Here is a 26786-nt window from a genome sequence, read left to right as displayed (position 1 = left end):
ACTAAAGAACAATCAATCATATCGAGAAATCATCAATCACAAGTCAAATGCACAGACACACGCATATAATATCGTCATCCAACTCCCTCATCACAAACCCAACTCCTAACCATCCCAGACATCTAACATATGCTCTGATACCACCAAATGTGGCGCCCCAAACCTCGCCACGTAATCATGCAACATGTGACGTCATATGCATAAAATTTTTCTTTTCGACGACGTAATAATATAATGCATATACGACAAAATAGTGTAAGCACCACACTATCTACGTCAGTATAGCAGAAACAGTATAATAAATACACATATACAACTCAAATAAGACAATAAGCTATACTATCTCTATCTACTATCAACTACAGGACTGTTTGACTAGACACACCTAGTCCTTCACCACTATCATGTCTCACGCATAGTCCTGTAACCTGCCCAACAGAAACAGCCCCCAAAGGGTGAGCATATACAACAATAATCATCGTAATACATAACAGTTATATTAACAACAACATAAGATATAACTGAAATGATAACAGAAATACCCCCTTTGCCGTTTCTGGACAATCAGCCATCAACAACCTCAACAACATCACACTGCAACAATAACATCGACGATACGTCGCACCCCAACACCGGCGACAGCAATATCGTCGAACGAACAACAACATCGACGATACGTCGCACCCCAACAGCAATATCGTCGAACGAATAACAACATCGACGATACGTCACACCCCAACACCGGGACAGCAATATCGTTGAACGAACAACATCAACGTGACAACATCAACGAGAAGTCTCCCAACAACGATAGTCAACAATATCAACAATAATAAACAACAACAAATATAATATCAAATCACCCGATTCCGGTGATTTATCATCGTTCAACACAATAGTATTCATCAATACTAAACAATAACAACATATGCTCGTACGTCAACACGTACCTGATAATCGAGTATATATACAATCTGGCTATTTCTTTGATCATGAGGCTTGTGATGTATCTAAATAATTCAACAATAATTATCAGATCATTGTCACCGTATCAACACAGTTATAACAGCCTCAATATATAACATCAAATAGCCCAACAACAATTAATTCAACAAAATATAATACTCGATTATAAATTATTATCGCTCAACAATTTAATATTCTGGTGTATTTCATTCACAATATTACAATCAAATACACCCTAATTAATTAACTTCAAATAATAGGCTATTTTACAACATCCGTCAAATTACGAAAACTTTATGTCAACGTGTAGCCTATACTTCGTAGACTCCAAATATATAATCAGAATTACTAATAACTGACAAACAACTCTCCAATCTCAGCCCAACGATTGAAAATCCATAATTATAACAAATTAGGAATAATTCAAAACAACAACACAATAATCTTCTCTACTTCGTTAAGATCATACACTATTCAACAATCTTCAATTTCAGTATGATTTAACAATTTATCGGATTTATTCCAGAAATCGACGAATTTCAATCATCACCAAAACTACAAAATTTATACCTCAAATCGAAGACCTCGTGTCAACGATCCCAGAAATGAAGTCGGTTCGTCGATTGGATGAACCGATAAGTCGCACGATCGAAAAGAAAATCAAAATATTATTTCCTCATCTTCTCTCGATTTTCTCACTGTGGAAAATGTCTTCTGCCCAAATGTTGAAACTCACGTTCGTGACTTTCAGATTTATCCATTTTTTTTTTGTTTTTTTTTAAAATATTATATTATATTAATAAATAATATAATATAATATAATATATAATATTTAACATTTTAACACCGATACATCCTTTTGGACCAGTCAAACGATCAAATTTTCCAAAACTCAAAACATGAAACTTCTATATCTTTGAGTTTTCTACTCATTTGGACTTCATATGACCAAGATATGTCATATTTTCCTCTTTAAAAATCATTAATTATTTAGTAATCTCACACTACTAAATCAACAACTTGTGATATTACTTCAGGCATTACAAAATCTCATGCGGATTATCATTCGACGAGAAGCATGTGATACTATATGAAGATAATGCTGCATGTGTTGCTCAAATGAAAGAAGGATACATAAAAAGCGACAGAACTAAAAATATTCCTCCTAAGTTCTTCGCATTCACCAAGGAGCTTGAGAAGAATAAATGTATTGATGTTCGTCACATTCAATCAAGTGAAAATTCATCAGATCTCTTCACAAAGGCGCTTCCTACGTCAATATTCAGAAAGCACATATATAATATTGGGATGCGCAATCTACGAAATTTGTGAAGAATTGTTCGTGTCAACATGAGGGGGAGTTTACGTGACTGCACTCTTTTTCCCTTGCTATGGTTTTTATCCCAATAGGTTTTTCCTAGTAAGGTTTTTAACGAGGCAGTATAAAAACACATAATGAAGACAATCATTATGATCATCATCACAAGGGGGAGTGTTGAAAAATATATTTAAAATGTGTGTATTGAATATTTGAATGTTGAATATTTGAATGTTGAAAATAAGAGTTGTAAATATTGAAAATTAGTGTGTGATGATGTAGGTAATGATGTATTTTATTTTTAGATTATTTGTAAAGATTTCCTATAAATAGATCTCTCATTTGTGAAGAAAATCACAATTGAGTAGAGAGAAAAATATTATAAAGTGTGTAGTTTGGTAAATTTTGAGAGTTTGAGATTTTTACTTTTTACCATAAATTTTTACTTTTTCACAACAACAACAATTATCTCGTGAGATTTTATTATTATATCACGATATTTTACTATTATTTCATGAGATTTTATATTGAATTTATCACGAGATTTTAATAAATAAATTTTTGTATTGAATTTTTTGTGTTATACAAAATTGGTTGTACATATAACATTACTCCTAAACATTATATGAATTAGAAGTCCTACCAAAGTCCAGTCAGCATATCATTTTACTTCCTCAGCAAATTATGTAGCATGTAGGGGTGAGGATTCGGTTAATTCGGTTACCGACCGAACCGAATTAGCCATAACCAAATCGAACCGAAATAATTAGTCATAATCGAACCGACCGAATTAATTTTCATAACCGATGAAAACCGAACCGAATTAAAATCGGTTAATTCCGTCGGTGACCGAATTAACCGATTAGTTTTAAAAAAAATTGTGATTTAACTTTAATTATATATGTAATTTTTTTTAACACTATAGTTTACACAAATGCATAAAAACATAAAATCACACACATCACAAAAGTATAAGTTTTATTTGAACACAATTAATACATATTATATCGATTTTAAAATTAAAAATTAAAATATTTATAAAAATTGATAAATAAATTTTTTTATTAAATAATAATATTTATTATATAGGTTAATTCGGTTAACCGATTTCAAAATTTTGAACTGCGTGGTTATACGTAGATGTCCTCGCCGCCCGGTAGCGTGGTTATACGTAGATAGATCCATCTACGGTTAATTGTGAACTGCAATAGACGAGAGCCGCAACGTCAAAATGTAGAGCCACAACGCTCATTTGTTCGAAAGACAAGCGCCTAGGCCCTGCCCAAGAAGCGCCGCAATGCCTCATTGCCAAAGAACAAGCGCCTAGGCGTTAAGGAACAAGCGTCGCGGCGCCCACATTCATGAAGAACGGGCGCCTAGGCGCTGCACACCCAGTGCCGCGGTGCTAAGGGCGGCAAAACAAGCAATTGGGCTTTCAAATTATGGCCCGAACACGGAAATAAAAGAAGAAACGAGGGTTCAGAAGGAAGCCTGTCACGCCCCGAGCCCGGGTCCGCGCCTGCGTGACTGCACGATGGGCCTCTATAGAAACTACTTCGTATTCGTCCTCGCTTTACGAAAATGATTAACCCAAGTTGCTATAGAAGTCCATTGTAGCCCTTTATAAACTCATTTTAAATCTTTAATTTTTCAGATGTGGGACAAGGGTATAACAATCACCCCTCCTTCAGAACGCGACGTCCCCGTCGCGGCCTGACCACTCGATCCACCAGCACCGAGAATCTAGAGGTGGCTCCTACAGGTTCAAGAGGTGGCTCCCGTCATGTAGCACTTTGCCCCGCAGGTTCAAGAGGTGGCTCCCATGCACGTAGCACTTTGCCCCGCATAACACTTATTTCTCGGTGTTCCATGCCGGTGACCGGCCTCTGATACCATTCTGTCACGCCCCGAGCCCGGGTCCGCGCCTGCGTGACTGCACGATGGGCCCCTATAGCAACTACTTCGTATTCGTCCTCGCTTTACGAAAATGATTAACCCAAGTTGCTATAGAAGTCCATTGTAGCCCTTTATAAACTCATTTTAAATCTTTAATTTTTCAGATGTGGGACAAGGGTATCACAAAGCCAGCCATCCTAGGGAGAAAAAGAGACGAGTGAGCAAGAGCGAACACGAGACGAAGATCCGAGTGAGAAGATCGATCACAAATACGAAGAACGATGAATCTGGGGACAAAGACGACACTTCAGATTTTTCATCTATTTTTTCGTTTCTATATTTTCTTGTGTTGCGATGTCTAAAACTTCGAACATGTCTTGTTTTTGCTTGAATTTCGTTATGAACTAATTTTCTATTCTAGAGGATGACATAGCTTTGTCGATACGATGATTTGACGTGGTTGTTTTTATGATTGAATTCTGTTTGGTTTAATTATGTTTTTTTTTGTTTTTATTCGACTGAAATTTACTGGCCATAAATTTTGTGTTGTCTGATTAATTCTACAACTCGGAAGAGGGACTAGAATTATAGATCATTAGATAAGCATCATTGAATGCTTATATCGTTTGGAAGATATATAGCTTTAGCGAGGTCTAGGTAAAACATCGTTTGCAGATATCAATTGAACTTAGATTCTTATTAGGATGTTTCGATCAAAGTTTGAATGATACAATTTATTCGTCACTTGGGAAATGTGGAATAAAACAATTAAGTGTTCTTGGCCATTAAATAATAGGAATTCATGAGTATAAATTCAAACGGGAATAATTATCGTGGAAACTTATTGAAATCACTCCTCTAGATATTTTCTCTCGTTGATATTTCTCCATTCGGTGATTAGATTAATTATTTATTTGCAATTAATTTGTTTTAAACAAACCAAACCTCTATTGATTTTTCTAAATTAAGTCGTGACTATTTTAATTACAAGCACTAATATATTTTTATATATACACTCCTCATGGGAACGATAATTTACTTACATATATTAAAACTTGACAACCGTGCGCTTGCGAGCGAAAAATACGCAACAAATAACATAATATATTTATCTACTAAACATATGTGATGTAATTCAAGACTATATAGAGCTTGAGTGTATTTCTTTTTCTTCTCTGTATATTGACTGTTAAAATAGTCTATCCCTATAAATTTTGCTTTTAAAAAGGGTAGCCATTCTTCTTGCTATCTCGCTAAGAGATTCTCTAGCTAGGACTGACTCTTTGGTTTCTACCGAAGTCATGTCCCAAGCAATTTTAACTGATCCCATAAGGCTCGTTTCTAAAAATTTAATGAATCCTTCTCTGTTGAGATCAAGTGTGCCCGCTGCAATTCTCACGTCAGATGTCCAATCGTCTATGAGATCTTCTCTATTTTTGAAATCTAATACATCTAGGTCAAGCATAAGGACGTAAGGATGTTTAGGTTCTAAAACATATTTTCCATAGGGTGATTGATTCAAAGGAATTTGATTTCTCCTTAACCTTGTCCCCGTTAGTTATGATTCTCCACGGGTATGAAAGTCTGGTTGGAATTCTCTCGTATTTATGTTATGAGATCCTACACTTTCTCTTGGTGGTCCAGATGACCATGTTATGGTGAGTGGTTCACCCCCAGTTGTGTTCATCTTTAGATCTACAACCTTGATATTTGCAAAAGATTCTGCAAAGTCTTGGAGATCTTTGACACCAATTATTTCTAGCTTTGTCATCAAATCTTTCTTTTCTGAGACTGTTTTGATTAGAATGATCATTTTTTCTTCTTGAGTTAAAGGTTTTGACATCACTTTGGTTTTCTTTTTTTGGTGTAATAAGAGTTCAATACCAAAGGATAATAGTAACCTTCCTTCTAAAGTATTTTTACTGGAACTTGGTTGATGTTTTAGGTTTTGAATTCTTGTTTGAATACACTTTAATATTTCAAGAATTTCTTCTTGGTTTTCAAGTATTTTCTCCATATTTTGTGGCACATAATATAGCATATTGTCATAATTCTGTATCGTCTTTTGAATTTCTTTAAGATTTCCGGAAAGTTTAGAGGAATCCGGTACTATTTTTTGAATCATAAGTTTACCTTAGAACTATGATAAGTTTCTCTTTGTTTTTGATATATAACCTTAGTTAAATCTTCATGTTTCAGATATTCTAAAGTTTTGGAATAAATCCTACAAATAATTAATATCGAACCTGGATTCATATTTATGTTATTTGATAAAATTTTCCTCCTCAAACATTTAATTACACTATAATAATAAATTTGTATTGTTTGAAATAATTTGTACCTAAACTTTGATACCATTTTCGGCTCAATAAAAATAATCATTTTAATTAACATATATAAGAATATTTTTGTCTTTTTCAATAGTTTAGAGAGTGGAAACAAAATTTTTAAATGTAGAGAGTAAAAATAAAGTTTAATTTGACCATGAGATTAAATTCGTATGAGCTCGTACAGGTACACAATCGACGAGGTATATAAGTAACTACCTTCCCTCGTAACAGCTCCAACACCACCTTGTGGTACAACCTAAACAATGGAAGGTACAACCTCAAAGCACCCACTGAACTCATCCCAGCTCCTCCCCCGCCGGTTTTTCAATCGCGCTTTTGCACTTATTTACTCCTTTGCCATCCTAACCCTGTTCTACCACCACGCAAAAACCCTAATCCACTCGCCTTTTAATCTACAGACCTTCTTCATATCCCTTCCGATTCTAGTTTCCGATCTCATTCTAACCTTCACATGGCTGAATTCACAGTGTTTTCGAATGAATCCAGTCATAAAAACCCCCTTCCCCGAGAATCTAGCAAAAGTCTTCACCACGGAGGAGTTTCCGGCGCTCGACATATTCATATGCACGGCGGACCCGTACAAGGAGCCGCCGATGACGGTGGCGGCGACCGCCTTGTCGGTGATGGCGTACGATTACCCGGCGGAGAAGCTCTCGATCTACGTGTCGGATGACGGGGGATCGCAGCTTACGCTCTTCGCTCTGATGGAGGCGGCTAGATTCGCCAAGGCGTGGTTGCCGTTCTGTAAGGAGAATAAGATCATGGAGAGGTCCCCCGATGCTTTTTTTGCCAAGACTTGTGCTTCCCATTCTGATACTCGGAACATTCAGGTAACAACTGTCATTACCATTTTCACTCTTATTACAATGTTTTTCAATTTTAATTATTAGTTTTTATGTGAAAAATTTATAAAATAACTTTGATCAATTATTTAAATAAAAAAATAACTTTTTCAAATAGAAAAATTAGAAAAAATTATTTTATTAATTAAATAATTGACTCATATTAAAAAAAACAAAATATCTCTCTATAACAAAAGCAAAAACTTGTGAGACGATTTCACGAGTCGTTTTTTGTGACACACATCTTTTATTTGGTTATCCATGAAAAATATTATTTTTTATGCTAAGAATATTAATTTTTATTGTGAATATTGATAGGTATAATCTGTCTCACAGATAAAAATCTAAGTAAGAACGTCTCACAAGAGACCTACTCTTGTACGAATATTTTAGTGGAGATATATTTAAATTTTTCATAATCAAAAGTACGATTCTTTGAAAATATTTATTATTGAAGATAAAATGGAACAAAATTTGTATTCTTGATTATGAAAAATATATAATTTGATATATTGTTATTTTTTATATCTGTTATTGAAGTGATATATATTTATTAAATGTGAAGACATATATCAAAATTATATTTGTAATCTCATTTTAATGATGTATAAAAAAATAAACAAGATAATAATAATAATAATAATAATAATAATAATAATAATAGATATTATATAATCTCATTTTAATGATGTATAAAAAAATAAACAAGATAATAATAATAATAATAATAATAATAGATATTATATATTATAATAGGACGAAATACAAATACACTCCTTGTCTTATCGTTTACCACTATATAATTTTTATTGACTTATTAGCCTCTCTGTTCTTAAATGCATACTCATCCATGTGATGGTGATTGGTTTTGCACGCGTCTTGGTATATATATATATATATATATTGTTGTGAAAAATAAAAATTAATGGTAAAAAGTAAAAATCTCAAATTCTCAAAATTTACCAAACTACACACTTTATAATATTTTTCTCTCTACTCAATTGTGATTTTCTTCACAAATGAAAGATCTATTTATAGAGTTTCATTACACATAATCCAAAAAATAAAATACATCATTACCTACATCATCACACACAAATTTCTAATTTTACAACTCTTATTTTCAACATTCAAATATTCAACTATTACTTTTCAATATTCAAATTATTTATTTTCAACACTCCCCCTTGTGATGATGATCATGATATGATGATGTCTTCATTACGTGTTTTGTACTGTCTCGTTAAAAACCTTACTTGGAAAAACCCATTGGGATAAAAACCATAGTAAGGGAAAAAGAGTGCAGTCACGTAAACTCCCCCTGATGTTGACATGAACAATTCTTCACAAATTTCGTAGATTGCGCATCCCAATATTATATATGTGCTTTCTGAATATTGACGTAGGAAGTGCATTTGTGAAGAGATCTGATGAGTTTTCACTTGATTGAATGTGACGAACATCAATACATTTATTCTTCTCAAGCTCCTTGGTGAATGCGAAGAACTTAGGAGGAATATGTTTAGTTCTGTCGCTTTTTATGTATCCTTCTTTCATTTGAGCAACACATGCAGCATTATCTTCATATAGTATCATAGGCTTCTCATCGAATGATAATCCGCATGAAATTTGGATATGTTGGGTCATTGATTTTAACCACACACATTCACGACTTGCTTCATGTAGTGCAATAATCTCGGCATGATTTGATGAAGTTGTTACGAGCGTTTGTTTCTGTGAACGCCAAGATAGTGCAGTGCCTCCACGAGTAAATACATATCCAGTTTGGGAACGTGCCTTGTGTGGATCAGATAAGTATCCAACATCAGCATAACCAATTATACTTGGATTAGCATCTTTTGAATACAAAAGTCCCAAGTCTGTCGTTCCTCGTAGATAACGGAATATATGTTTAATTCCGTTCCAGTGTCTCTTTGTTGGATATGTGCTAAATCTTGCCAACAGATTCACGGCAAAAGATATATCAGGCCTTGTACAATTTGTAAGGTACATAAGGGCACCGATGACACTTAGATATGGTACTTCTGGACCAAGAATATCTTCATCATCTTCACATGGACGGAATGGATCATTTTCTATGTTTAATGATCTAACAACCATTGGAGTACTTAAAGTATTTGCTTTATCCATATTAAAACGTTTAAAGATCTTTTCTGTATAATTTGTCTGGTGAACAAACATTTCACATTCTTTTTGTTCAATTTGTAAACCCAGACAATACTTGGTTTTTCCAAGATCCTTCATTTCAAATTCTTCCTTCAAGTATGACACAACTTCTTGAATTTCCTTATTCGTTCCAATGATGTTTAAATCATCAACATATACAGCAATAATTACGCATCCGGATGTTGTTTTCTTAATGAAAACACAAGGGCATATTGAATTATTTACATATCCTTTTTTCATCAAGTGATCACTTAGTCGATTATACCACATTCGACTTGATTTCTTTAACCCATATAATGATCTTTGTAATTTCACAGAATAACATTCCCTGGGTTTTGAACTTTGTGCTTCAGACATCTTAAATCTTTCAGGGATTTTCATATATATATTACTATCAAGTGATCCATATATGTAAGCTGTAACAACATCCATAAGACGCATTTCTAAATTTTCAGATACCGCCAAGCTAATCAAATACCGAAACGTAATTGCATCCATCACAGGAGAATACGTTTCTTCATAATCAATTCCAGGCCTTTGATAAAAACCTTGTGCAACAAGTCGAGCTTTATATCTTACTATTTCATTTTTCTCATTTCGCTTTCGAATAAAAACTCATTTGTATCCAACAGGTTTTACACCTTCAGGTGTAAGGACTATAGGTCCAAAAACATTACGTTTATTTAGCGAATCTAATTCAACCTGGATGGCATCTTTTTATTTTATCCAATCCTGCCGATTTTTACATTCACCAAAAGATTTTGGTTCATGATCTTCGTTATCATTTATGATGTCGATTGCCACATTATAAGAAAATATATCATCAATTTCATCTATATCTTTTCGGTTCCATATTTTTCCGGTATTAATGTAATTGATAGAGATTTCACGATTCTCGTCAGTTTGTGGTTCTGACAGAACATTTTCATCATCATGTGTTTCTTCAGGAACACCATTCTCTATTTTGTGATCATCATGTGTTTATTCAGAAACATCATTCTTTATTTTGTGATCATCGTGTTTCTCTATGAATTTTCTTTTTCGAGGATTTTTATCCTTGGAACCGACTGGCCTTCCACGCTTCAGGCGTTTAATGACATCATAAGTATCTTCCATTTGTTTCTTTGGAATTTCAATTCGAGCTGGGGCATTTGCAGCATATATATATGATTTAATTACCCCTTTTGTGTCTGCAAATGCATCTGGTATTTGATTTGCTATTCTTTGCAAGTGTACAATTTGTTGTACATATTTTTCACATTGTTTTGTTCTTGGATCCAGATGTAACAATGATGATACATACCATGTAATTTCCTTTTCGGTATGTTTCTGTTCTCTCCCTAACATTGGGAAGATTTCCTCATGAAAATGACAATCAGCAAAACGTGCTGTGAACACGTCGCCTGTCTGAGGTTCAAGATATCGAATGATTGATGGACTATCATAACCGATATAAATTCCAACATTTCTTTGAGGTCTCATTTTCTTTCGTTGTGGTGGTGCAATAGGCACATACACCATACATCCAAAAATTCTCAGATGAGAAATGTCTGGTTCTTTACCAAATGCAAGCTGTAATGGAGAGTATTTATGATATGCACTTAGTCTGATGCGAATTAATGAAGCAGCATGTAAAATTGCATGTCCCCATATAGAAATAGGGAGCTTTGTTTTCATAATCATTGGTCTAGCAATCATTTGTAGACGTTTAATCAATGATTCAGCCAATCCATTCTGTGTATGTACATGAGCAACATGATGCTCAACAGTGATTCCCATAGACATACAATAATCATTGAAAGTCTGGGAAGTAAATTCACCAGCATTATCAAGTCTAATTTTCTTGATTGTATAATCGGGAAACTGATTCCTCAATTTTATTATTTGAGCAAGTAATCTTGCAAATGCAACATTTCGAGTTGACAATAAACATACATGTGACCATCTGCTGAAGGCATCAATCAATACCATAAAGTATCTGAATGGTCCACATGATGGATGGATTGGTCCGACAAATATCACCCTGAATACGTTCAAGAAACATTGGTGATTCAGTTTGGATTTTGACTGGTGATGGTCTTATAATAAGTTTTCCAAGAGAACATGCTTTACATTGAAACTTATTATTGTGAAAGATCTTCTGGTCTTTCAGTGGATGACCATGTGTATTTTCTATAATTCTTCGCATCATTGTTGAACCAGGATGTCCCAATCGATCATGCCAATTGGTTAATATCGAAGAATTATCAACTACCATGTTTGATTCAATGGGACTTATATGTGTATAATGCAATCCAGTAGGGAGCATTGGGAGTTTTTCAATCACATATTTCTTTCCTGATTTATATGTGATAAGACACATATATTTCTCATTCCCTTCATTCATTGTTTGAGTATCATACCCATGAGAATATATATCATTAAAACTCAACAAATTTCTTTTCGATTGTGGTGAATATAAAGCATCATCGATCAAAATTTTGTACCATTAGGTAACAAAAATTGTGCTTTACCACATCCTTTAATCAAGTCTACAGGACCTGATATTGTATTCACCGTTGTTTTTGTTGGTTTTAGTTCCAAGAAATATCTTTTATCTCGGAGGATAGTGTGCGTTGTACCACTATCAGGGTATGTATAGGGTATGCAAACTTTAGCATATCATTTTCTATATTTGAACTTCAAAAAAATATGCAATGAAATAAATTACTGGCAATATATATTTAAATATAACACATATCATAATTATACAATAAAACATTATTCTATGAATAAATGAAAAATAAATTATTGTACATTTATATTCTACCATTATATTGTTCATTTTCAGAGAAATCGTTGAGAAAATCTGCAGCATCAATATTGTTCATTTCTATCCCACCAACATATTGATCATTTCCAGAGAAATCATTCATAAAATCACCAGCATCAAAATGAGTTGAATCACTCAAACGGTCACTGCGTTCAGTGAAGTTGGTCTCCTTTTCTTTCCCCTTTAATGATTCTTTATAAAGTTTACAAAGGTGCTCAGGGGCTCGACAAACTTTGGACCAATGTCCTGGAGTACCACATCTGTAACAAGAACTTTCATATCTTTTTGAGTGATTCTCATTAACACTTGTATTCTCATGATGCCTTTTCAGTGGATGGTTTGGGACGCTCTTTTGAGATTAGTTATAAAAATAACTATCTCTATTATTTTCAAAACCACGGCCGCGTCTACGACCACGACCACGACCACGTCCACGTCCACGTCTACGTCCACGACCTCGACCAAAACCTTGTCTCTGAAATTGATTTTGGTTTCCAGGTTTAAATTTATTTTTACTTACAGCATTTACTTCTGGAAATGCTGTTGATCCAGTGGGTCGAGACTGATGATTTCTCATTAATAGCTCGTTGTTTTTTTCCGCCACAAGAAGACAGGCGATGAGTTCAGAATATCTCGCGAATCCACGTACTCTATATTGTTGCTGTAGAGTAATATTTGATGCATGAAACGTGGAAAATGTTTTTTCGAAGAAAAAAGAAGATGGCTTCTCAAGGATATTTTTAATTATTTTGGTTATCATATTCACGAGTCTTGTATTTATCGGAGAATATCCTCCTCGTGCGTTTTCTTTATTTTTAAAAATACTTGTACTTGTTGTTTATCCGTTATTTTGTATTGCAATATTTATTAACTAATAAAATGCATCGTAATTTTTTTTAGTACCACCATGTCAAATTTAACAAAGCTCGAATTTGTTGCGCTCGACATCACGGGAAAGAATTATATGTCATGGACTCTAGATGTAGAAATGCATCTTGAGTCATTGGGTCTGAGCGAGACCATTAAAGAAAATGGCTTATGCACGTCACAAGAAAAGGCAAGAGCCATGATATTTTTGCGTCGAAATCTCGACGATGGATTGAAATGTGAATATCTGACTGAAAAAAATCTCATGGCTTTGTGGAAGGGATTAAAAGAAAGATTCGAACATATAAGAGAAGTTATACTTCCCGGGATGAATGGAATACATTGAGATTCCAAGACTTTAAAAAAGTCAGTGATTACAATTCGGCGATTTATAGAATAATCTCGCAATTAAAATTTTGTGGACATGAGGTCACAGAATCTGAGATGCTTGAAAAAACATTTTCCACGTTTCATGCATCAAATATTACTCTACAGCAACAATATAGAGTACGTGGATTCGCGAGATATTCTGAACTCATCGCCTGTCTTCTTGTGGCGGAAAAAAACAACGAGCTATTAATGAGAAATCATCAGTCTCGACCCACTGGATCAACAGCATTTCCAGAAGTAAATGCTGTAAGTAAAAATGAATTTAAACCTGGAAACCAAAATCAATTTCAGAGACAAGGTTTTGGTCGAGGTCGTGGACGTAGACGTGGACGTGGACGTGGTCGTGGTCGTGGTCGTGGACGCGGCCGTGGTTTTGAAAATAATAGAGATAGTTATTTTTATAACTAATCTCAAAAGAGCGTCCCAAACCATCCACTGAAAAGGCATCATGAGAGTACAAGTGTTAATGAGAATCACTCAAAAAGATATGAAAGTTCTTGTTACAGATGTGGTACTCCATGACATTGGTCCAAAGTTTGTCGAGCCCCTGAGCACCTTTGTAAACTTTATAAAGAATCATTAAAGGGGAAAGAAAAGGAGACCAACTTCACTGAACGCAGTGACCGTTTGAGTGATTCAACTCATTTTGATGCTGGTGATTTTATGAATGATTTCTCTGGAAATGATCAATATGTTGGTGGGATAGAAATGAAAAATATTGATGCTGCAGATTTTCTCAACGATTTCTCTGAAAATGAACAATATAATGGTAGAATATAAATGTACAATAATTTATTTTTCATTTATTCATAGAATAATGTTTTATTGTATAATTATGATATGTGTTATATTTAAATATATATTGCCAGTAATTTATTTCATTGCATATTTTTTTGAAGTTCAAATATAGAAAATGATATGCTAAAGTTTGCATACCCTATACATACCCGATAGTGGTACAACGCACACTATCCTCCGAGATAAAAGATATTTCTTGGAACTAAAACCAACAAAAACAACGGTGAATACAATATCAGGTCCTGTAGACTTGATTAAAGGATGTGGTAAAGCACAATTTTTGTTACCTAATGGTACAAAATTTTTGATCGATAATGCTTTATATTCACCACAATCGAAAAGAAATTTGTTGAGTTTTAATGATATATATTCTCATGGGTATGATACTCAAACAATGAATGAAGGGAATGAGAAATATATGTGTCTTATCACATATAAATCAGGAAAGAAATATGTGATTGAAAAACTGCCAATGCTCCCTACTGGATTGCATTATACACATATAAGTCCCATTGAATCAAACATGGTAGTTGATAATTCTTCGATATTAACCAATTGGCATGATCGATTGGGACATCCTGGTTCAATAATGATGCGAAGAATTATAGAAAATACACATGGTCATCTACTGAAAGACCAGAAGATCTTTCAGAATAATAAGTTTCAATGTAAAGCATGTTCTCTTGGAAAACTTATTATAAGACCATCACCAGTCAAAATCCAAACTGAATCACCAATGTTTCTTGAACGTATTCAGGGTGATATTTGTCGACCAATCCATCCACCATGTGGACCATTCAGATACTTTATGGTATTGATTGATGCCTCCAGCAGATGGTCACATGTATGTTTATTGTCAACTCGAAATGTTGCATTTGCAAGATTACTTGCTCAAATAATAAAATTGAGGAATCAGTTTCCCGATTATACAATCAAGAAAATTAGACTTGATAATGCTGGTGAATTTACTTCCCAGACTTTCAATGATTATTGTATGTCTGTGGGAATCATTGTTGAGCATCCTGTTGATCATGTACATACACAGAATGGATTGGCTGAATCATTGATTAAACGTCTACAAATGATTGCTAGACCAATGATTATGTAAACAAAGTTTCCTATTTCTATATGGGGACATGCAATTTTACATGCTGCTTCATTAATTCGCATCAGACCAAGTGCATATCATAAATACTCTCCATTACAGCTGGCATTTGGTAAAGAACCAGACATTTCTCATCTGAGAATTTTTGGATGTATGGTGTATGTGCCTATTGCACCACCACAACGAAAGAAAATGGGACCTCAAAGAAATGTTGGAATTTATATCGGTTATGATAGTCCATCAATCATTCGATATCTTGAACCTCAGACAGGCGACGTGTTCACAGCACGTTTTGCTGATTGTCATTTTCATGAGGAAATCTTCCCAATGTTAGGGAGAGAACAGAAACATACCGAAAAGGAAATTACATGGTATGTATCATCATTGTTACATCTGGATCCAAGAACAAAACAATGTGAAAAAGATGTACAACAAATTGTACACTTGCAAAGAATAGCAAATCAAATACCAGATGCATTTGCAGACACAAAAGGGGTAATTAAATCATATATATATGCTGCAAATGCCCCAGCTCGAATTGAAATTCCAAAGAAACAAATGGAAGATACTTATGATGTCATTAAAAGCCTGAAGCGTGGAAGGCCAGTCGGTTCCAAGGATAAAAATCCTCGAAAAAGAAAATTCATAGAGAAACACGATGATCACAAAATAAAGGATGATGTATCTGAATAAACACATGATGATCACAAAATAGAGAATGGTGTTCCTGAAGAAACACATGATGATGAAAATGTTCTGTCAGAACCACAAACTGACGATAATCATGAAATCTCTATCAATTACATTAATACCGGAAAAATATGGAACCGAAAAGATATAGATGAAATTGATGATATATTTTCTTATAATGTGGCAATCGACATCATAAATGATAACGAAGATCATGAACCAAAATCTTTTGGTGAATGTAAAAATCGGCAGGATTGGATAAAATGGAAAGATGCCATCCAGGTTGAATTAGATTCGCTAAATAAACGTAATGTTTTTGGACCTATAGTCCTTACACCTGAAGGTGTAAAACCTGTTGGATACAAATGAGTTTTTATTCGAAAGCGAAATGAGAAAAATGAAATAGTAAGATATAAAGCTCGACTTGTTGCACAAGGTTTTTATCAAAGGCCTGGAATTGATTATGAAGAAACGTATTCTCCTGTGATGGATGCAATTACGTTTCGGTATTTGATTAGCTTGGCGGTATCTGAAAATTTAGAAATGCGTCTTATGGATGTTGTTACAGCTTACATATATGGATCACTTGATAGTAATATATATATGAAAATCCCTGAAAGATTTAAGACGTCTAAAGCACAAAGTTCAAAACCCAGGGAATGTTATTCTGTGAAATTACAAAGATCATTATATGGGTTAAAGAAATCAGGTCGAATGTGGTATAATCGACTAAGTGATCACTTGATGAAAAAATGATATGTAAATAATTCAATATGCCCTTGTGTTTTCATTAAGAAAACAACATCCGGATGCGTAATTATTGCTGTATATGTTGATGATTTAAACATCATTGGAACGAATAAGGAAATTCAAGAAGTTGTGTCATACTTGAAGGAAGAATTTGAAATGAAGGATCTTGGAAAAACCAAGTATTGTCTGGGTTTACAAATTGAACAAAAAGAATGTGAAATGTTTGTTCACCAGACAAATTATACAGAAAAGATCCTTAAACGTTTTAATATGGATAAAGCAAATACTTTAAGTACTCCAATGGTTGTTAGATCATTAAACATAGAAAATGATCCATTCCGTCCATGTGAAGATGATGAAGATATTCTTGGTCCAGAAGTACCATATCTAAGTGCCATCGGTGCCCTTATGTACCTTACAAATTGTACAAGGCCTGATATATCTTTTGCCGTGAATCTGTTGGCAAGATTTAGCACATATCCAACAAAGAGACACTGGAACGGAATTAAACATATATTCCGTTATCTACGAGGAACGACAGACTTGGGACTTTTGTATTCAAAAGATGCTAATCCAAGTATAATTGGTTATGCTGATGCTGGATACTTATCTGATCCACACAAGGCACGTTCCCAAACTGGATATGTATTTACTCGTGGAGGCACTGCAATATCTTGGCGTTCACAGAAACAAACGCTCGTAACAACTTCATCAAATCATGCCGAGATTATTGCACTACATGAAGCAAGTCGTGAATGTGTGTGGTTAAAATCAATGACCCAACATATCCAAATTTCATGCGGATTATCATTCGATGAGAAGCCTATGATACTATATGAAGATAATGCTGCATGTGTTGCTCAAATGAAAGAAGGATACATAAAAAGCGACAGAACTAAACATATTCCTCCTAAGTTCTTCGCATTCACCAAGGAGCTTGAGAAGAATAAATGTATTGATGTTCGTCACATTCAATCAAGTGAAAACTCATCAGATCTCTTCACAAATGCACTTCCTACGTCAATATTCAGAAAACACATATATAATATTGGGATGTGCAATCTACGAAATTTGTGAAGAATTGTTCATGTCAACATCAGGGGGAGTTTACGTGACTGCACTCTTTTTCCCTTACTATGGTTTTTATCCCAATGGGTTTTTCCAAGTAAGGTTTTTAACGAGGCAATACAAAACACGTAATGAAGACATCATCATATCATGATCATCATCACAAGGGGGAGTGTTGAAAATAAATGATTTGAATATTGAAAAGTAATAGTTGAATATTTGAATGTTGAAAATAAGAGTTTTAAAATTAGAAATTTGTGTGTGATGATGTAGGTAATGATGTATTTTATTTTTTGGATTATGTGTAATGAAACTCTATAAATAGATCTCTCATTTGTGAAGAAAATCACAATTTAGTAGAGAGAAAAATATTATAAAGTGTGTAGTTTGGTAAAATTTGAGAATTTGAGATTTTTACTTTTTACCATAAATTTTTACTTTTTCACAACAATATATATATATTTTTCACGTAGGTTTTACCCAAATTACCCATTTTTAAATTTAATTTTGTTTTATATTTTTCTCTTTTTTTCCCTCCACAAGTCTCTACACAGAAGAACAATAAACGGGAAATTTGGGTTCAGTCCCCAGCCGCCATTTTTTTTTTGTGTTCAGTCCCTAGGTACTTTTTTAGTACCACATTTCCACATGAAGTTTACCATATTTTGTATTACATAGTACCACAATTTTGTGGGTAGGGAGTGAAACCAAAGAAATTTTTTGATTGGAGATTTTTCAATAACTTCCCCAACAATAAATCTCAGAAAATTTATTAAATTGTTTTGAAATTCTATCTAAATTATGGATTTTTTTGGGTAGAGACAGGATATCCCGAAAATTAATTATTAAATATCTTTTATTTTGTATAATTTTATTTGAATTATGATATTTATGCATGTGAGTTTTTTATTTTGGATGAATTAGTTAATCATTTAATTTAAGCCTTAAAATCGTCATCTATGAGCTAATCTCTAGTAAATTCGTTCGTCAAGCATCTACCCAATTTTTTTAAAAAATTACAATGTTCCAACTCAATAAGTTATTAATATTATAATATTTTTATTTTTAAAAATAATTTAAAAATAATCGGGTTGAAAATCCCATCGGGTAGATGTTAGTTTCTCCATCCATCTCTCGACATTGATCGGGACGAAAAAAATTCCGAAAACTCATATTTTCGAGTTTTTTGTCGGCCTCAGTATTACTTGTACAATTGTTCATAAAATAATGCATAACTTAATTACAATTTATTAAACTGTTCTGAAAATTTAGCAATTGCAAAACAAATATAAAATATATTGATTATCATATGACTTATAAAATTATTCTCAAAATAATGAATAAATTAATTACAAGTATTAAAGAAAATGTGAGAAAAAATTTTGAAAGGATCTGTCTGAAAAGTGCTTCAAAAGTTCGAAAAAATATAATCTTCGAGCTTTTATTTTCGCTTCTTGTCTAAAAATAAAATGGGATTGTATCTCTTTCTTTTCGAAAAACATTTAAAATTTGGGTTTAATAAAATATTTTTCAATAATTTGTGCAAAATATATATTTACGTTTATTATAATGCAGATGATGTATGAGGATATGAAAAGCAGAGTAGAAAAAGTCGTGGAAAGAGGATTTGTTGAGGATGAACACAAAATTAGTGGTGAAGCTTTTGGAAAATGGACCCAAGGATTTACAACTAAAGATCATCCCACAGTTGTTCAGGTAAAGTTCAAATTTATTAAATTGCGTCAACACTTCTAATAAAAAAATCGAAAACAAAACCGCTTTATTTAAAATTAACACTATTTTAGACCTCGTGTTTTTAAAAATGAGACAAAATGTCGTAAGGTAAATGTGGCAGAGTTTTTAAAAGGGTAAATTTGTGAAAAATCCCTCTCCACATCTTTGATTTAAGAGTAGGTCTCTTGTGAGACGGTTTCACGAATCTTTATCTGTGAGACGGGTCAACCCTACCGATATTCACAATAAAAAGTGATACTTTTATCATAAAAAGTAATTTTTTTTCATGGATGACACATAATATATCCATCTTGCAAAATATGACCCGTGAGACCGTGTCACACAAGTTTTTGTTTTAATTTAAAGATGTGTTGAAGAATTTTCACAAATTTACTCTTTTTATAATGTATGGGCGATAGTTTTTTTGGGAACTTTATGATTATTAAACTTTTGAGTTGGTGAAATTAGCGTTGCCTACTGTGTTAAAGATGTTATTTTAATTTTAGCCCCTCAAAAATTCAATGGAAGATTATAAATTTTGTTAATATATTAATTTGAATTATGTTTATAGAATCATTTTGGTCATCTTTTTTATGGGAATAATAAAACATATTTAAGCTGTTGTTTTTATCTGAACACTTTATTTATAAGTTTCTAAATTAACATTTTTTTTAAGATATGATAATTAACTATTCAAAATAATTTTTAAATCATGAATCACAGTGTTTAATTGGTTATAAATTATGTAGGTTGTGTCAGAGAGTGGTGATGATAAAGACTTGGCAGGCAGTTCCATGCCAAATCTCATTTATGTTTCAAGACAGAAAAATAGGGCAGTCCCACATCATTTCAAGGCTGGAGCCCTTAATGTTTTGGTAAATATTTAATTTACAGCTTCAAAAATAACACCCGTAGTTAAAAAAAAAAAAAGGTATATTTAGAGAAAAATTTCACTTTGAAAAAATAGAAAATAATTCACCGCTGAAGGTCTTTAATAAACACTAACGATTTTTTTTTTTCCCAAAACACTAACGAATTACGCACACATGATACATGTGTAAATAATGACGATTACGTATATGAATCATGATGATCAGGGACGGGTCTAAAAATTAAAGTTGAGGTGTGCTTGAACTTAATATAATAAATTAATTTATATATATGTAATATCAAATATGAGATATTAATATGATATATATTTTTTTTAAAAAAAACTATTGTTCCAGCGTATTCGAAATAGGAGAGTTAATTTTCGAAAAAAAAAGTTTAATCAATATCATTTTTCAAAATTTATATATTATTTAAATTAATATGTAACCCGCGTAATATAAGAAAAGTTTCACTTAGATTCAAAATTTATATTTTCAAACTATTTTAATATATTTTAAATGTACTTTCAAAATTAAATTCTATTAAATAAAAGAATTGATAAACTAAATCTATCACTTTTATGAGTTATTTGCATCAAACCCCTTTTGAAATATCGAAAATCTACATTTATTCACTGTGAAAGTTAAATAAGTATTCTAGATATTAACTTATGAGTAATTTGTATTGTGATATCTTTTTAAAAAAATTAGACTATGCTTAAATCTTTATATATATTTATAAAAAAAAAAATTGAATTGGCTCGAATCTATATAACTCCTTATAAAAAAAAAAAATTAGGCTGAGCTACAACCTTGGCCCGTCCCTGATGATGATCGCTTAGGTCCGTCCGTGATGATGATGATCATTAATAATTTGCGTGACAAAGTCGAATCATTAAACACTTCAACCTTTATATCTAATATAGATATGATAGCTCATGTATCTGCTCATCATGAAAAAATATCACCCTCTTGTCTTCTCTATACTTTTTCAAGGAATAAAAGTACTTTGTTGCTTACATGTTTAAAAAAATCCTAAATTTTTGGCATATGTGTGTAAATTTTAAATAATTTTGGGTTAGTTAAATATTTGATTACGATCAATTTTTATTTTTTGACTTCTCTTTAGTTTTCCTTTCATGACCTTCTTATTGACAAAATATATATAGTCCATGTTTAAAATTGAAGAAGACATGTATGTACATATAGTCCTACCATTAAAAAATAAAGAGTTTATTTTAAAATTAAAATTTGAATTGAAGAAGACATGTATGTACATATAGTCCTACCATTAAAAATAAAGAGTTTATTTTAAAATTAAAATTTGTGGGGATTTCATTAACTATCATAAATTTCCTTAATTACTTGCTTATTCGTATGGTTTTTTATTTGAAGCTTCGAGTGTCAGCAATCATGACAAATGCCCCAATCCTTTTGACCTTGGATTGCGACATGATCTCCAATGACCCGACAACACCCCAAACCATGTTATGTTTCTTCATGGACCATTCAATTAAGTCCAGACTCGGGTATGTCCAATTCCCGCTTCGGCTCGATGGGATTAACAATGCCGATATTTACGGGTCCGAGTTAAGACGGATGTTTCATATAAACCCTGTGGGTTTGAATGGCCTTTTAGGCCCGGATTACTTCGGGACGGGCACCTTTTTCAGTCGACGGGCTTTTCACGGAGGTCCGTCATCTTTTATCGAGCCTGAAATGGCTGAATTGGGCCCAGACTATATACGGAGAGAGAGGATCAATTCTCCACACATTTTGGAGCTGGCGCACCGTGTGGCAGGTCGTAGTCACGAGAATGGAACCAATTGGGGTTCAAAGGTACGCCCACGCCCTCTTCTCCCCCTTCCGAGATAGCTTCAAGGTTTTGTTTGAATTGATGGGTTTTTTTTTATACTGTGGATTTCAAATTTTTTTATGATAAACAAAATTTAAGTGAATTTTTAAATCTACTCGATATCAAACTATAAAATTATAATAATAACTGTGCTGAATTTTAAATATACTCAAGACCAGTGTAATTTAAAATCGATACCTCAAAAACTTTTCCCAAATAAAATATGTCCGTTTAAATGAAATCCATCATCGAATCGCAATAAAAGTAGGTGTTTGAACATGTTTACTCTTTAAAACAACTTAAAAACTCTAAGAAACGGTTTGGTAATAAAAATAATGTATAATATAAATAATAGGTCTCTTGTAAGACATGCTCACAGATCCATAGACAGATCAACTTTGCTCATATTTACCATAATAAGTAATATGTTTTTGCTTAAGAATTAATATTTTTTTATGAGGATCGAAATAAGAAACCTGTCTAACAAAATTGATTCGTGAGACCATCTCACAAAAGTTTTTGTGTAATAAAACTAGGTATTTTCAATTTACTTTTTAGGTTCTTATTTTAATATTTTATTATGATTATCTTCTAAATTTTTTTATATATCAAATTCACGGTAGAGTCGATCACTGCCCCACACCCAATCAAGGGTCAAGATTCAATCATGGGGGGTGGAATTTTTTAAAAAAAATAAAATAAAATGGGCCAGAAAATTGGATCTGCCCGTGCAGGCAGTGCCTGCACGGGCAGCATCGAATTTTCCCAAATTCACCCAATCAAAATTTAATGACACAAACCCAAGATATATTATTAGGGTTAGCATATATGTTTAGAGATGAGTGAATAAATACTTCACAAATTATTCTTCTTCATGGAGATAAAGGGATCTCAACTGGTTTAAATAGTCAAGATCAAATCTTGATCTACTAGGTTCAATATATAACTTGTAAAATTAGAGCGGAAAAAGTTCAATCGAACTTATTGAATCAAACGCTTATCTGAAATGAAAATTGCAACTGAAAATAAATGACACAAAATATAGTTTAAGGAAGTTTGAAGGGCAAATTCTTTCTATATCTCTCTTTCTTCTATTTTCAGAATGTTTTCATTGAAATACTTTGATAATTACAAAAATTACGACTACAAACTTCAAAAGGACTATCACTTCCTAATCTGAACTCTTAGTATCAGCTTTACACGACTCAATTAAATCTGCACAAAAAGACTATTTTTGTCATTTACAGGACTCGTACTAGAAACAATAGAGATGTGTGATACAATTACGAGTAAAAATTTCAGCACAGATGATCCTAAAAATAGATCGGATATAACTTTATGATTGTGTTTGTAAATATCAACAAAGTTTGAAAATATCAGATAACAGATTTAGCAGGTCGCAAAGTGTAGAGTGTTTTTTGAAACTTTAGAAGGCCTTTTATAGAAGAATTTCAACATTCAGATTTAAACGTCTATAATTTGATTTTAACTGAAATCAAAGGAGAAATAGTATTGAATGTTACATATCATTCGTGTTTTATCCAAAATAGTATAGAGGAATAAATACCAGGAGTATTGACATATATCGATTGACTCTATTTCCCAATTTTATAATAAATTCCGACTTGAAGTGAGAAAAATTTAGAAACAAAAATTGATTCTATATGGACAGATAGGATTCAGATACGGCTCATTGGTGGAGGACTTTTACACCGGCTACAGGCTACACTGCGAGGGATGGAGGTCCATATTTTGTAATCCAGAGAGGCCTGCTTTTTTAGCGGATAACCCCATCTCTCTTAATGATATGATAACCCAGCAAAAGAGATGGGCCGTGGGCCTATTTGAGGTGGCCTTTTCCAAATATAGCCCATTAACATTTGGTACAAGATTTTTGGGCCCACTAATGACCCATTGTTACTGTTACTATGCTTTTGGGCCCATGATGTCATTTCCTATCACCATCTATGCTTTCCTCCCTCAACTCACTTTGCTCAACAATATCTCCATCTTCCCTAAGGTACGTCCAAAGCAGATGTTCTGTCAAATTAGTATATATGTTTGGATTCTGGTCGCGTTTTGTACGAGCTCTTCGGTTTCGAAAATTTAAAAAAAAAAGGCTCCTTTTCGTAGCTACTAGCTAGCAATCGGATACATGCATATTTTTTAATCAAATAGTAAGATATATAGAGATCTCACTTGTGTGAAATACTCTATTGATCCATAGTATAATATGTATCGATACGTCTCAGGTTTCAGATCCATGGTTTTTCTTGTACGTTTTCCTGTTTGTCGGATCCTTCGGGCAAGATTGCCTGGAGTTCATCTCTACAAAAAGCACTCTCCTAAGGTGGTTGAATGATCAAAGAATGGGACTAACTAGGGCGCTTTCATCCGACGTATTTGGTACGTTGGAATACATAAGCAATCAGTTTAGGCATTGGAACAAGAGATTTTGGTGTCACTAGCAAAGTAAATGGCGATGGACAAAGAAAAAGGTATGATGAAGGGAAAATTGAATATGGGGTTGCCTCTCCTTTGTTTGTGCCATTTTCAAGTGCATGCGATCTTGAATTTAGTAGCGTTTATTTATGGGGTTCTTCGCATAGCGAGTTTAAGGAAAATCGACGAATTTCTCGGGCAAGTTTTGGTTACGAGTTTTGGAGTTTTGATTTGCTTGCCAATTTATGAGGCTATGTTCTTGAGAAATGATGAAGGGAGAATGCCTATCAAGATTACAGTTGCTGCTATTTTTCTTGCGTCGGTTGTTTTTGTGGCATTTTCGGTTGTAGCTAAGTTGTAAATTTGGATCTGTAATATTTTTAGCTCTGTGAAATTTTCTGTTGTACCCCGTTTTAAATCAATAAAAATTGTCATAAAACATATATTAATAAATTTGTAACCTATATTAAACTACCATATCTTATATTACTTTTTCGAATTCTCGAATTACTAAATATTTCATTATCATCTCAGATTGATAAAGTAATCATCTCAGATTGATAAAGATTTAGATAAATATAATTTCTTGTTAAAACATTGTAACAGTAGTTAATTAAATTAATATTTTAATTACATAATCTTTTTGTCTTTATTTAACAATATATTAATTAGATAAAATTAAAATAATTTTGTATCTTATTGAATATATGATATTACAGTTTTTTTCCTATATAAGGGGGGCTTGTTTTTTAATCTCCAATAGCATAGTATTTGTGTCTGGTCCCTGTAAGATCAAAAAAATTATGCAGTCCATGATATTCCCAAAAAAAAAATATTTTTCACTCCCTAGACTCACATGTTTTTTCGGATGAAATTTGATACAAAACATTAAAAATATGTAACTAATATTTGATATTTGACTGAATGTTTTCGACATTGAGGTTCGTTGCCATATCTCCCTTCTAACATAATAAGTTTTCAGCTCTCTCGATTCGTCACATCCCAATTTTATGATCTATTAGACATTAAAGTTGCGACAAAATATGCAAAGTGCAACATATATTTCTGCTATTTTTACTGTAATATATAGACATGGTGTTATGAATAACCAAAACTTATAAGTTGCTCAAATTACTTTCACCCGATGTTAAACTTATATCGATGCTGATACTAAACATTGAAAAGATCAAAATGACTGGCATTACTTAAAAAAAATAGCTCTTTTTTTTAAAAAAAACACACTTGGGCAAATGGGACCTCAGCTCAACAAAATCACCACCCCTATGCCCTCCATCTTATTATACAAATGTACTGTCGATGCAGTTCGAACAAAGAAGCGATGCAAAAGGCTCGAAAGGTAAGAAAACTAGCTTAGTATTATGAGATTTATATAAAAAATTGTTGAACTCCGATGGAACTCAAACATTATCGCATATGTCCAAAATGGAAGTCCAGATTATCTTATTCAACCATTGCTAAGTTTTTAATACATTTATTAATGTTCTATGATAAAACATTGAAGTAAACTAACTCATGCGCTCAAATATAATTCAACACTTTGTTTAATAGAGAATGGTGACTGAGTTCAAGCAAACACATCAAGCTCGGCTACAAACTTTAATTCAAATTAAACTTGAGACTAAATTAATTAATCTCAAACTAGCATTAAAAAATTTAAACTCGAATTCAATGATGAAATATGAGTAATATTTGATTCAATTTTGATTCCTTAGCACATCTATAGCAAACATTGAGCAACAGATAAATCTTGCCTGATTTAAGCTTGGTTTTTACAGATCAACTAACACAGTTACTTCCATTTTACCTAAACTAACTAAAAATCTGT

General features: G+C 32.9%; 1 protein-coding gene and 1 long non-coding RNA gene across 2 annotated transcripts; one reads left to right on the top strand and one right to left on the bottom strand.

The window, feature by feature from the left end:
• Window positions 1-298: 298 nt before the first annotated feature.
• On the bottom strand, window positions 299-1674 carry LOC140813195 (uncharacterized). The gene is made up of 3 exons (XR_012113850.1): window positions 1537-1674; window positions 951-1010; window positions 299-428 (listed from the first exon to the last, which is right to left on the bottom strand). It is a non-coding gene; the product is annotated as an uncharacterized lncRNA (long non-coding RNA).
• A 5006-nt stretch (window positions 1675-6680) lies between these two features.
• LOC140811904 (cellulose synthase-like protein G3) lies at window positions 6681-25379 on the top strand. The gene is given in 8 exon segments (XM_073170026.1): window positions 6681-7361; window positions 19616-19756; window positions 20524-20649; window positions 22039-22482; window positions 24171-24518; window positions 24751-24930; window positions 24932-25060; window positions 25062-25379. Coding segments are annotated over 8 exon segments (2196 nt in total). The 5' UTR covers window positions 6681-6773; the 3' UTR covers window positions 25302-25379.
• The last annotated feature ends 1407 nt before the right edge of the window (window positions 25380-26786 follow it).

This window comes from Primulina eburnea, chromosome 14 (assembly GCF_022965805.1).
Source record: "Primulina eburnea isolate SZY01 chromosome 14, ASM2296580v1, whole genome shotgun sequence".
Lineage (NCBI taxonomy): Eukaryota > Viridiplantae > Streptophyta > Magnoliopsida > Lamiales > Gesneriaceae > Primulina > Primulina eburnea.
Note: the sequence above shows the minus strand (reverse complement) of the source record. Positions and strands in the feature narration are given on the sequence as shown.